This window comes from Nansenia antarctica, assembly GCF_963989245.1.
Source record: "Nansenia antarctica genome assembly, chromosome: 4".
Taxonomy (NCBI): domain Eukaryota; kingdom Metazoa; phylum Chordata; class Actinopteri; order Argentiniformes; family Microstomatidae; genus Nansenia; species Nansenia antarctica.
This window is the reverse complement of record NC_137689.1, coordinates 77,049,509-77,063,211: the sequence shown is the minus strand read 5'-3', so window position 1 is coordinate 77,063,211 and position 13,703 is coordinate 77,049,509. Positions and strand designations below refer to the sequence as shown.

The window sequence follows — 13,703 nt, the reverse complement described above, 5'->3', positions numbered from 1 at the left end:
ACATGCACATATTACATGATGTAACCCTAACCCTGTCCTGACCCTGTCCTAACCCTGTTCTGACCCTGACCCTGTCCTGACCCTGTCCTGACCCTGTCCTGACCCTGACCCTGTCCTGACCCTGACCCTGTCCTAACCCTGTCCTAACCCTGTCCTAACCCTGTCCTAACCCTGTCCTGACCCTGACCCTGTCCTGACCCTGTCCTGACCCTGTCCTAACCCTGTCCTGACCCTGACCCTGTCCTGACCCTGTCCTAACCCTGACCCTGTCCTAACCCTGTCCTGACCCTGTCCTGACCCTGTCCTAACCCTGTCCTGACCCTGTCCTGACCCTGTCCTGACCCTGTCCCTGTCCTGACCCTGTCCTGACCCTGTCCCTGTCCTGACCCTGTCCTAACCCTGTCCTGACCCTGACCCTGTCCTGACCCTGTCCTAACCCTGTCCTAACCCTGTCCTGACCCTGTCCTGACCCTGACCCTGTCCTGACCCTGTCCTAACCCTGTCCTGACCCTGTCCTGACCCTGTCCTGACCCTGTCCTAACCCTGTCCTGACCCTGACCCTGTCCTGACCCTGTCCTGACCCTGTCCTAACCCTGTCCTAACCCTGTCCTGACCCTGACCCTGTCCTGACCCTGTCCTAACCCTGTCCTGACCCTGTCCTGATCCTGTCCTGATCCTGTCCTAACCCTGTCCTGACCCTGTCCTAACCCTGTCCTGACCCTGTCCTGACCCTGTCCTAACCCTGTCCTGACCCTGTCCTGACCCTGTCCTGACCCTGTCCTAACCCTGTCCTGACCCTGTCCTAACCCTGTCCTGACCCTGTCCTGACCCTGTCCTGATCCTGTCCTAACCCTGTCCTAACCCTGTCCTGACCCTGTCCTAACCCTGTCCTGACCCTGTCCTAACCCTGTCCTGACCCTGACCCTGTCCTGACCCTGTCCTAACCCTGTCCTGATCCTGTCCTAACCCTGTCCTAACCCTGCCCTGACCCTGTCCTGACCCTGTCCTGACCCTGTCCTGACCCTGACCCTGTCCTGACCCTGTCCTAACCCTGTCCTGACCCTGACCCTGTCCTAACCCTGTACCTGACCCTGTCCTGACCCTGTCCTAACCCTGTCCTGACCCTGTCCTGACCCTGTCCTAACCCTGTCCTGACCCTGACCCTGTCCTAACCCTGTACCTGACCCTGTCCTAACCCTGTCCTGACCCTGTCCTAACCCTGTCCTAACCCTGTCCTGACCCTGACCCTGTCCTAACCCTGTCCTAACCCTGTACCTGACCCTGTCCTGACCCTGTCCTGACCCTGTCCTAACCCTGTACCTGACCCTGTCCTGACCCTGTCCTGACCCTGTCCTAACCCTGTCCTAACCCTGTCCTGACCCTGACCCTGTCCTGACCCTGTCCTAACCCTGTCCTGACCCTGACCCTGTTCTAACCCTGTACCTGACCCTGTCCTAACCCTGTCCTGACCCTGTCCTAACCCTGTCCTAACCCTGTCCTGACCCTGACCCTGTCCTAACCCTGTCCTAACCCTGTCCTAACCCTGTACCTGACCCTGTCCTGACCCTGTCCTGACCCTGTCCTAACCCTGTCCTGACCCTGACCCTGTCCTGACCCTGTCCTAACCCTGTCCTAACCCTGTCCTGACCCTGTCCTGACCCTGTCCTAACCCTGTCCTGACCCTGTCCTAACCCTGTCCTGACCCTGCCCTCCTGTCCTCTCTGTCCTCCTGGTGTCCAACAGAGGTTACTGCAGGTGAAGCCACAGGTTAACTCTAACACACCCTTCTCTCTCTCCTTCTCTCTCTGCTCTCTGCTTCCTGCCAGCTGTTCTCTTCTCTGCTGTCGCTGGGCTCCTGTGGACGATTCAGCCTCACACACACCTCAGCACCTCAGAGGCCACGCCCCCCTGGGCCACGCCCCCCTCGGTGGAGTGGGGGGAGAGGAGGAAGAGGAGGAGAGGAGGAGAGAGGAGAGAGGAGAGGAGGAGAGGAGGAGAGAGGAGAGGAGGAGAGAGGAGAGAGGAGAGGAGGAGAGAGGAGAGGAGAGGAGAGGAGAGAGAGAAGGGTGTGGCAGAGTTAACCTGTGGCTTCACTTGCAGTAACTGCAGTTGGACACCAGGGGGCTCTAGGGCCACCAGGTACAGTTGATGGTTGGAGATTTTGTTTTGTGCATCTCTCCCTCGGCAGTCAGCCTCATCAACAAGGCCCGGGACCCCCACTGACACAGACTCTTACCCCGCCCCCATAGACACTATATATTGTACATATTAATTCATATTTATATCTTACTTTATTTTACATCTATACTTCTTGATATTTTTTGCACTACTTGCTTTTTAATTCTTATTCTTATTATTCTTATGTTGCCTGTTTGCACCAACAACCACAGCAAATTCCTTGTATGTGAAAACCTACTTAAGAATAAAGTCATTCTGATCTCTACGGGGTGTGTTTCCTGCTCTGGCCTGCGGGGGCGGCAGTGAGCCCACAGGAGCGTCTAGTCTGCCGGAGAGTCACGCGAAGAAGAGGCAGCAGTAGAGCAGAGCAGAGCAGGACCCTAAAACAACAACTAACCCTGGACAGTAACAAGCCTGTAGGGTTATTATGTTATTATATATATAGTATATCCATGCTCGTCTCTGTTAGCAGGAGGTAGAAAGTAACCGCAGTATTCTGGTTCCTAGGCAACGACGAGGTCTGACGGAGAGAGATCAGGGCTGACTCTTCATGCTGCTACAGCGGCTAACATGCTAACATGCTCCAGTCTGCCATAGGCCAGCTGCTGTGCGTGGAGCTGAGCTAAGCTAACTGGTAGGGTTGTGTTGGGGTTAGGAGGCTAGAGGTTAGAGGTTAGAGGTGTGTTGGGGTTAGGAGGGTTAGAGGTTAGAGGTTAGAGGTTAGGGGTGTGTTAGGGTTAGGGTTAGGAGGGCTAGGCTGTGTGTGTAGCATCGCTAAGCTAACAGGCTGAAGACAGCAGCGGCTAGCTGGTTAGCCTGCTAGCATAATACCTCCTACAGATACGGGTTCTACGGGAGATGGTGAGTCTGTTAAATGTCCTAAACCCTAATGTCGTTATTCTGTTAAATGTCGTTATTAAATGTCGTTATTAAATGTCGTTATTCTGGCCGCATTCGTAAAGTCGCTGGAGAGGAGAGTGTCATAAAGCCCTGGGCTCGACGTCATAAAGGGAGCAGGTCATCTGATTGGACCAGAGGCGTTCCATGGTGCTGCTCAGGTCATCTGATTGGACCAGAGGCGTTTCATGGTGCTGCTCAGATCCCAGAGCGACTTTACGAACGCGGCCTCTGTCAGCGGTGTGTGTGTCACATCCCGTCATGCACTGCAACATGTTAAATGTTCAGGTTTTATTCAGCCAGAACCCACCATAGCTGTTATATACATATATATACACATAACCCTAACCATAACACACATCACACACCATAGCTGTTCAACAGCATTCAGCCGACGACAACATTGTATTGGCACGATATTCCCTGTCATCTTATTCAGTATGCTACACTGGGAGGGATGGACTGTTATGCTAGCCTGTTATGCTAGCCTGTTATGCTAGCCTATTATGCTAGCTGTCTACTGTGTTCTGTTGAGTTGCTACCTGGATGCTAGCTAGCTGTTCGTGCCGCCAGATGTCACAGTTTGACAACTTAATCTGTCAGATGTGTTCATATGACGTCTTTCCAGTTTGTCTTCCCTGGTAGAGAGGCTGGTAGAGAGGCTGGTAGAGAGACTGGTAGAGAGACTGGTAGAGAGGCTGGTAGAGAGGCTGGTAGAGAGACTGGTAGAGGCTGGTAGAGAGACTGGTAGAGAGACTGGTAGAGAGGCTGGTAGAGAGACTGGTAGAGAGGCTGGTAGAGAGGCTGGTAGAGAGACTGGTAGAGAGGCTGGTAGAGAGGCTGGTAGAGAGACTGGTAGAGAGACTGGTAGAGAGACTGGTAGAGAGACTGGTAGAGAGACTGGTAGAGAGACTGGTAGAGAGACTGCTAGAGAGACTGGTAGAGAGGCTGGTAGAGAGACTGGTAGAGAGGCTGGTAGAGAGACTGCTAGAGAGACTGGTAGAGAGGCTGGTAGAGAGGCTGGTAGAGAGGCTGGTAGGGAGACTGGTAGAGAGGCTGGTAGAGAGACTGGTAGAGAGACTGGTAGAGACTGGTAGAGAGACTGGTAGAGAGGCTGGTAGAGAGACTGGTAGAGAGGCTGGTAGAGAGACTGGTAGAGAGACTGGTAGAAGCTGGTAGAGAGACTGGTAGAGAGACTGGTAGAGAGGCTGGTAGAGAGACTGGTAGAGAGGCTGGTAGAGAGACTGGTAGAGGCTGGTAGAGAGACTGGTAGAGAGACTGGTAGAGGCTGGTAGAGAGACTGGTAGAGAGGCTGGTAGAGAGACTGCTAGAGAGGCTGGTAGAGAGGCTGGTAGAGAGGCTGGTAGAGAGGCTGGTAGAGAGGTGGTAGAGAGGCTGGTAGAGAGGTGGTAGAGAGACTGGTAGAGAGGCTGGTAGAGGCTGGTAGAGAGACTGGTAGAAGCTGGTAGAGAGACTGGTAGAGAGACTGGTAGAGAGGCTGGTAGAGAGACTGGTAGAGAGACTGGTAGAGAGGCTGGTAGAGAGACTGGTAGAGAGACTGGTAGAGGCTGGTAGAGAGACTGGTAGAGAGGCTGGTAGAGAGACTGGTAGAGAGACTGGTAGAGAGACTGGTAGAGGCTGGTAGAGAGACTGGTAGAGAGACTGGTAGAGGCTGGTAGAGAGACTGGTAGAGGCTGGTAGAGAGACTGGTAGAGAGGCTGGTAGAGAGGCTGGTAGAGAGACTGGTAGAGAGACTGGTAGAGAGACTGGTAGAGAGGCTGGTAGAGAGACTGGTAGAGAGACTGGTAGAGAGGCTGGTAGAGAGACTGGTAGAGAGACTGGTAGAGAGGCTGGTAGAGAGACTGGTAGAGAGACTGGTAGAGAGGCTGGTAGAGAGGCTGGTAGAGAGGCTGGTAGAGGCTAACAGTCTCCCCCCCCCCCAGGTCGACGCCCTCATGCCCCCATGGAGAAGGCGGCCTTCGAGGGGTGGCTGGAGACGGTGTCGGCCTCCTTCCTGGCGCTGAGCGACCAGCAGAGGAACCAGGCTCTGGACGGCCTGATCATGGCCAGCGGCGCGGCCCAGCTGAGGCACCTCTCCCTGGGCCTGGAGGCCCTGCTCAGGAGGGACTTCCTCCGCCTGCTGCCCCTGGAGCTCAGCTTCTACCTGCTGCGCTGGCTGGACCCCCCCACCCTGCTCACCTGCTGCCTGGTCTGCAAGCAGTGGAACAAGGTGAGGGGGGGGGGGGTGTAGTTGTGTGTGAGGGTGTGTAGGTGTGTGTAGTTGTGTGTGTAAGTGTGTGAGGGTGTGTGTAAGTGCAGGGCTTAAAGTACTCCGGCACAGTGCCGGATTTCCGGCGTGGGGGAATAAAAAAAATAAATATATATATATATATCACACGCTATTGGTTTACATCGTAATTTAAAGAGTCATCTTCAGCAAAGAGACAGTTCCGCCTACCAATGGTATTGCTCAAGCCAACCAACGACTTCTAGCCAATCGGAGGCAGAGTAGTGGGGGCGGGCCTTAAGAAGTTTGAGTGTATTGTGAGCTTGTAGAGACGTTCGCTTTTAGCAGCCCGCTGTCTCGCTAACTTTTGTCTATTAAAATGGAAGCAAAGTTTCTCAAAACTGGCGAAGACACAGCTATATTAGAACGAGGAGTAAAAAATAAATGGCGCTGGGCATGGATAGAGGAGAGTAGTGGTGACGGGAAGCCTTATGGGACGTGGTGCCTCAAACTGAGGGAGCCGGGTGCTTGTTTCTGTACGCCGTGTTCGAAGAGACTCCTCTACGGCAGTAGTGGGAAGAAGGTGATCGCTCGACACGCCTCAGATCCCGGTCACCAAGCATCGGTTCGAGCACTCGCTCACACAACAACCTTGCCGGGAGCGACGGCTACAGGTACCACTTCATCTTCAATGACCGACCGTGTTTGCGAGCAAAAGATCCGAGTGTGTGCGTTTATAGCCGAACATGATCTGTCTTTTACAGTGGCTCAGCCACTCGTCGATTTGTGTAAGACGCTATCACAAGATAAAAATGCACTGTCAAAGCTGTCCATTTCCAACCAGCACGCCAGCTATTTAAACACACATGGCCTTGCCCCGGAATTAAAAAAACGGCTATGTGAAAAGCTAAAAAAAGCTACATTTTCGATGAATATCGACGAAGCTACAAATCTCAACATGGACAAAATCCTCAATGTCCTTGTTCGTTTTTTTGATGATGATCTGGGCAAGGTAACGACACAACACCTAGCCAGCAGGAAACTAAACATCGCCAACTCCTCAGCCCTCATGCAGGAGCTCAAAGATATCCTGGAGTCCAATGGTCTTGACTTGTCACTTGTCATCAGTATTCTGCTTGACAACTGTGCAGTGATGAGAGGAAAGAAGACTGGACTGGAGACACAAGCAAGGAAGGAGAACCCTAACCTGCTCGACATATGTGGAGATACAGTTCACATGGTGAACAATGCCGCCAAGGCCATGATGAGCCCATTTACCTCTGAGGTGGAAGGATTCTGCAATGACATCTATTATGATATAGAAAAGCCCAAAGCCTTCACTGGACCACCCAAAGCACTAAAATCCTCCGCTGCACCACCTAAAGCCTTCACTGGACCACCCAAAGCACTCAAACCCTCCACTGCACCACCCACTGCCTCCACTGCACCACCCACTGCCTCCACTGCACCACTCAAAGCGTCCTCTGTCTCCCCTGGAACACTTAGGGCCAATCCCAATTCCCTTTTCTACCCCTATGGCTCGTTTTCGAGTGTCACTCGATTCGAAGGCCTTGCCTTCGAATACGTCACAAGCCCTACCCCTTCAAATCTCAGCCCTTTGAATTGGGACAGCCCTTCACGGCGCCTACGTCATCAACAGTGGTTTAGACGCGGTACGGGTGACGCGTTGTGTTGCCGGCGAATTCTCACATCTCGCAATGCCTTCTTCAGCTGTGTTTATTTCTGTTGCGTGTGCTATAAGGATCTTTTTTCGTTTGTTATCAACACACTGTAGTGTTTAGACGTTCCTTTTTTAGTCTCTTCCGTCAGCGATGTCTTTTTTGTGGACATCGCAATAATGACAATGAATGACTCCAACCAAAACACAGAGTATTAACCAGATGTGTCAGCGCACAATGTTCCTCCAAAGATACCCGTGACTCAATCCTCAGCCACCACATACACACGAGTCCATCAGTAGTCATAAAGCGTTGTCCAAAAATCACGTTACTAAGCGCCTTTCTCAGAACAATTCGTCGTCTAGAATCCAAAAATCAATCCATCATAGTGGTGGTCAAAAACGTAGAAAGAGGATCTCTTGGGGACGCGGCCACATTTGCCCGTGAAGGAGAAATGACAAATAAGCGGAAACATTTCTCAGTAGAGTCGAACGGTGATAGATCATCATCCTTTACGCGTATCCTTAACTGTAGTTACATTTCGCGTGTCATATGCCATTAGACATGGAAATATGTCAATGCGCGGCTGTCATGCACAAATCAGCTTGTAACGTTAAACACACAGCACACAGCACATCGGCATGATAACGTTTTGTTGTTGTTGTGCTTGTTATAAAGAAAAGGTCTATAATGCATTGAAATGAATGATACAACCCATTAATAATATTACCTAATAACAACTGCTCGGATTAGATTGCGGGTGGAAATAGGTCAAAATGCGCATCATGTACAAGTCAGCCGAACGTTTGATAGATAACTTTACATATGTGTACCATCATCCACTGTCAAACGCCACAGGTAATAATTGATTTATGATTGTACATCTCTGAAATGCTCGACTGTCATGCAGCGTTGCGTTACTGTAACGTTAGACACAGCACCGACATAAAAGCGATTTTTGGGTTATGCGTGTTATAAATAAAAGGTCTATAATGCATTGTAATGACATTAAACTAAGACAATAAGATGGTTATCATAATTTTTCAAATCTTTATTAATAAGTAATTACAGAGAATTAAAATGACATTTCCGCATTGAATAGAGCGACATAAGATGTCTGTAGATGATTCGCAATGCATCCTGGTATCAAGGGGTAGCGTACCGTTAGCCCTTCGAAGCTAGTCTGGTCCTGAAATCCCTCGAAACGAAGTAATAGTTAGCCCTCCCCCTTACCCCTAGCCCTCGACGTAATATGAATTGAGACAGCCCTCGCCCTAAACGTGAACGCGCAAATCGAGCCATAGGGGTGAAAACGAAGGGCTAGGGGTGAATTGGGATTGGGCCTTAATGCCTTGAAAAGGAGGACTTGAAAATGCATAAATAAAATATCAAAAAATAAATAAATAAAGTGCATAGTCAATACAAAAATGTTATTTTTGTATTGACTGATGCACTTTATTTATGTATTTTTTGATATTTTATTTATGCATTTTCAATTTACGGGGATAGACAAGATGCACTTTATTTTTGACACTCTAAAAAAAGCATTTATGTGCACTGTCTATAACAGATTCTGTTTGTTAGAGGAAATAATAAATGAACATTTGAAGAGTCAGAAGTGTTCTCTTTGTTGTGTTAACAATAGTGAGATTTGGTGAGATCACTATGGAATATTAAATCATCAATCTTTGCTCACTACATAGCCTTTCTTACCTTCAGGTGTGCATGAACTACAGGTTATCAACTGTGAAATTATATCTGTTCTCATTAGGGATGTCCCGATCCCACTTTTTCACTACCGATACCGATACCGATACCTGGGCTTCGGGTATCGGCGATACCGATCCGATATTTGTATAAATTTTTTGACCCCTGAATTTTTTTTTTTTTTTTTTTTTTCCTAACACCAGGGGAGCCACCCCTCCTAAATTTCGTTGTTTGGTACCTGTACTGTAGCAATGACAATAAAGACCATTCATTCATTCATTCATTCAAATACCTCCCCAGTATATAGTCCACACCAACAACGGTTAAATTAAAGACTGCCAGCCTTTATTAAAGCAACAAAAATAGTACTCTGCAGTACTCAGTGACCACCTCTCTTAAAACGACATGGACTTTGCTTTTGTTAATTTTCCATTCGAGCAGCATCTCCTCCATGGCTGCCTTAATGGAATCCCCAGTGTGTGAGCCACGGAACTCACGGGCATGCAGCACCGCTTTCTTGAAAGTAAAATCAGAGTCTATCCAGTGTGCTGTGAGACTCAACAACGACATTGGACACACGTCTGAGCTCCAAATGTCCGTTGTGAAGCTAATAGCATCGACATTCTCCAATACTTTGGCGAGGAACTCACACACTTCATTGTGCATTTTCGGGATGGCATTTTCGGTTATATAATGCCGACTGGGCAAAGTATAACGCGGCTCTAGGTGTTCAATTAAACTCTGAAACCCCACATTCTCTACCACCGAAAGTGGTTGGTCGTCGAGCACAATAAACCGAACCAATTTCTCCGTTATTGCTTTTGCAATTTTGCTGTCTGGGGGGAGTTTCTCTCGCATCTCGCCAATGTTATGTTCAATAACGGAGTCGAACTCAGAGCTTGTATTCGGAGCTGGCAACTCCATTTAATCAAACACGAGTGTAACACAAAACGTAATACGGCACATGTCGTAAAGCCCAAACTGTCGTAAACACAGACGTAACACAGACGCGGATCGGGCACGCGGATCGGAGCCTTTTTTTTTTCTGGTCCGATCTCCGATCCAGCATTCAGGACCAATATCGGGTCGATATCCGATCTCAGTATCGGATCGGGACATCCCTAGTTCTCATATCGGTTATCGGCCACGAGAAGCGGGTAAACATCGGTATCGGTATCAGTTGGAAAAAAATGCATATCGTGCATCCCTAGACATATATGTTGTATTGACTATTAAATAGTATTAATGCATTTAAACATTGAGACAAGAAGCTGTCTTCTGTACCCGCTCTCCCAATATCTCAAACTGTGACCCCCCTCCCCAAGAAAAAGTTTCAGGCACAGGATTTTTTCCCACTTTAAGCCCTGTAAGTGTGTGTAGTTGTGTGTGTGTAGTTGTGTGTGTAAGTGTGTGTAGTTGTGTGTGTAAGTGTGTGTAGTTGTGTGTAAGTGTGTGTAGTTGTGTGTAAGTGTGTGTAGTTATGTGTGAGGGTGTGTGTAGTTGTGTGTATAGTTGTGTGTGAGGGTGTGTGTAGTTGTGTGTGAGGGTGTGTGTAGTTGTGTGTGAGGGTGTGTGTAGTTGTGTGTGAGGGTGTGTGTAGTTGTGTGTGTAGGTGTGTGTACTTGTGTGTAGTTGTGTGTGTAAGTGTGTGTAGTTGTGTGTAGGTGTGTGTAGTTGTGTGTGAGGGTGTGTGTAGGTGTGTGTAGTTGTGTGTGTAAGTGTGTGTAGTTGTGTGTGAGGGTGTGTGTAAGTGTGTGTAGTTGTGTGTGAGGGTGTGTGTAGGTGTGTGTAGTTGTGTGTAGGTGTGTGTGAGGGTGTGTGTAGTTGTGTGTAGTTGGGTGTGTGTAAGTGTGTGTAGTTGTGTGTGAGGGTGTGTGTAAGTGTGTGTAGTTGTGTGTGAGGGTGTGTGTAAGTGTGTGTAGTAGTTGTGTGTAGGTGTGTGTGAGGGTGTGTGTAGTTGTGTGTAGTTGTGTGTGAGGGTGTGTGTAAGTGTGTGTAGTTGTGTGTGAGGGTGTGTGTAAGTGTGTGTAGTTGTGTGTGAGGGTGTGTGTAAGTGTGTGTAGTTGTGTGTGAGGGTGTGTGTAAGTGTGTGTAGTTGTGTGTGAGGGTGTGTGTAAGTGTGTGTAGTTGTGTGTAGGTGTGTGTGAGGGTGTGTGTAGGTGTGTGTGAGGGTGTGTGTAGTTGTGTGTGAGGGTGTGTGTAAGGGATGGACGGTTTCCAATTATTGAAACCGAAAAACCGTCAGAGAGTAAAACCGCGGTTTTCCGGTTAACCGAAAAATACATTAAAAAAAAAAAAAAAAAAGAAGTAAAAAAAAAAAAAAAAAAAACAGCGCCAATTTCAAATTATTGAGCCCTACTGCTACAATACACTCATGTCGAACACCATTAAAACACCGTAAGCACAGTCGCAACACATTTAGGCTACTTAGTTTCACAAATATAAGTGGAAAGGCAGACTTTTGTAAGCTACACCATACATGAAAACACATGAACACTTAACACACCAGCTCCGCTGATCCAGGGTGCACGCCTGCACGGAAGATCATCTCTTGGAACAGCGTCTTCAAAGTTTCAGCTGCTGCTCAATGTATTTAAATATTTGAATACTGCTCAATAATCACTGAAATATTAGACTTAGAATTATGCAGTGAACATACTTAAAGCTTTTCATAAAAACCACATGCCGCGAGTCTGACTTGTCCTGAACTGTCGTAAGTCAATCAACAAAGAATGCCCCATCAAAATAAAAGTGCCCATGGTAGAGCTGTCAAAATAGAGCTTTCAAAATAAATGTACTAATACAGATAGAGATAAATACAGAACTACCTTTGCGTCACTAAGTGACCGCGTATCTTCTGAGACATGCGTTCTGTCATCACTTTCAGTAGCGCCTTCACACACAGTGGCGCTGTGCACAAACACTCTTGATCCGTATAGCTCTTGTTTTATTATATTGTGGTTTAGTAAATACTGCACTTGGAGTTACATTCAATGCATGATTTGTGCTATAGAACATAAATAAAGTTTGATTGATATCAAATCAAATCACATTTTATTTCTATAGCGCATTTCTCACAAAAGTGACCCAATGCGCTTTACAGAGAGCAGCGAAAATGATCTTATTAAATGTAAGCGAGTAATTGTAAAAAAACTTTCCTATCTACCAATAACTGAAGGCAACTATCTTTCCCATAGAGTGATTCGTTACCCTTAAATATAATCCCAATTAGATATTAATCCTCAGTTATTCTTCACAACTGACCAAACCTCTCACTCATTGCGCGGCAGATTCAGACTGTATCATTGTTATTTTCACACACGACAAACATGTGACATGTTCCAGTTTTATTCTTATTCTATTTTATTCTTCTAAAAAAAAAAAAAAAAAAAAATCGGTTTCAGACGGTTTTGATAAAAAACCGTTTCTATTTTTATAAACCCCGGTTTTCGGTTTAACCGAAAAACCGTCCATCCCTAGTGTGTGTAGTTGTGTGTAGGTGTGTGTGAGGGTGTGTGTAGGTGTGTGTGAGGGTGTGTGTAGTTGTGTGTGAGGGTGTGTGTAGGTGTGTAGTTGTGTGTGAGGGTGTGTGTAGTTGTGTGTAGTTGTGTGTGAGGGTGTGTGTAGTTGTGTGTGAGGGTGTGTGTAGTTGTGTGTAGGTGTGTGTGAGGGTGTGTGTAGTTGTGTGTGAGTGTGTGTGTAGTTGTGTGTAGGTGTGTGAGGGTGTGTGTAGGTGTGTGTGAGGCTGTGTGTAGGTGTGTGTAGTTGTGTGTGAGGGTGTGTGTAGGTGTGTGTAGTTGTGTGTGAGTGTGTGTGTAGGTGTGTGTAGTTGTGTGTGAGGGTGTGTGTAGGTGTGTGTAGTTGTGTGTGAGTGTGTGTGTAGGTGTGTGTAGTTGTGTGTGAGGGTCTGCTGCAGCTGAAGAGTATCAAATAGAGAAAGCAGCACAGTGTATAGTATATGTATAGAAACATGTTATATGTATAGAAACATGTTACTTGTATAGAAACAGATGCTGCAGCTGTAAGAGTCTCTGCAGGCCAGAACGCTCTGCACAGCAGCATCACACTCAAATCTGTGCAAAAAACGATGTTTATTTGTGATCTTTCGGTCCCCAGGCTATCAGACAATGTAACAACAGCTGTATGACCAGTTTGTATGACGCAGTTTGACAAGACTGAAGAGACGCGCAAAATGCATTTTGGGGAGTAGTGTCCAGTCATATCATACTTAAATAATTGCTAAAATAAAAAAATCTACGTCATATCTAGTATGAGTGAGTAGTAGGGGTGTAACGATACATCGATTCACATCGATGCATCGATTCATTGACTAACGATCTGATTACATCGATGCAATGTAAAAATATCGATCTATATCGTCATCTTAAAGATACACCTTTATTTTGAAATGGCACATTCTGCGTGACTGTCACCATTTCCGTGCAGCGCGCGACTAGCAGCGGCAAATGACAAAGTCAAAGAGCGCTGCACACTGTGTGTTCTGCATTTTGTGACTGCGGCGGAGAACAGCGAAGCGGTTTTAGCTGCGACTGCCAAGCCCGCCCACGGCCGACTGTGATTGGTCAATGCTCTAGTCTAGCCGACTGTGATTGGTCAATGCTCTGGTCTGTAACAAAGCATCTGTCTTATGAATGGGCAAAGGCTGCAGGTTGGACCTTACTTACTTTACTCCGGTTTGCTTGTCCAATTTCATTGGATAAACCTGAACAAAATTCCTATTGATAAAATCTACAGGTAAATCATTACTCCCGTAATCAGTGATCTAACATGACTGTCCAAGCATAGCCTTACCTTTCACCAATCAACACATCATATCAGATCAGTGCTTCCTAGAGGAAGTGTGATGGATGGCCCTATATTAAAAATTATCCTGACCTGCGTTCAGAGCGTAGTGTTTTGTCTCCTGAACATGTTGATCAGTTAGTTTTTTTGAAGAAAAACCTCCCAAAGAAGAACACTGGAGGATATACTTATTATATAACACTGGAGGATAT

At 47.4% G+C, this 13,703-nt stretch overlaps 1 protein-coding gene across 1 annotated transcript in view; it reads left to right on the top strand.

Annotated features, from left to right (window-relative positions):
• Positions 1-3,688: 3,688 nt before the first annotated feature.
• Positions 3,689-13,703, top strand: part of fbxw2 (F-box and WD repeat domain containing 2) — a gene marked incomplete at its 5' end in the record, with an annotated part of 27,235 nt that continues 17,220 nt past the window's right edge. The window contains 2 exons of the mRNA XM_080529746.1: positions 3,689-3,716; positions 5,019-5,305. Of these exons, the coding sequence (XP_080385872.1) occupies positions 3,689-3,716; positions 5,019-5,305 (315 nt within the window). The remainder of the gene's footprint in view (positions 3,717-5,018; positions 5,306-13,703) is intronic.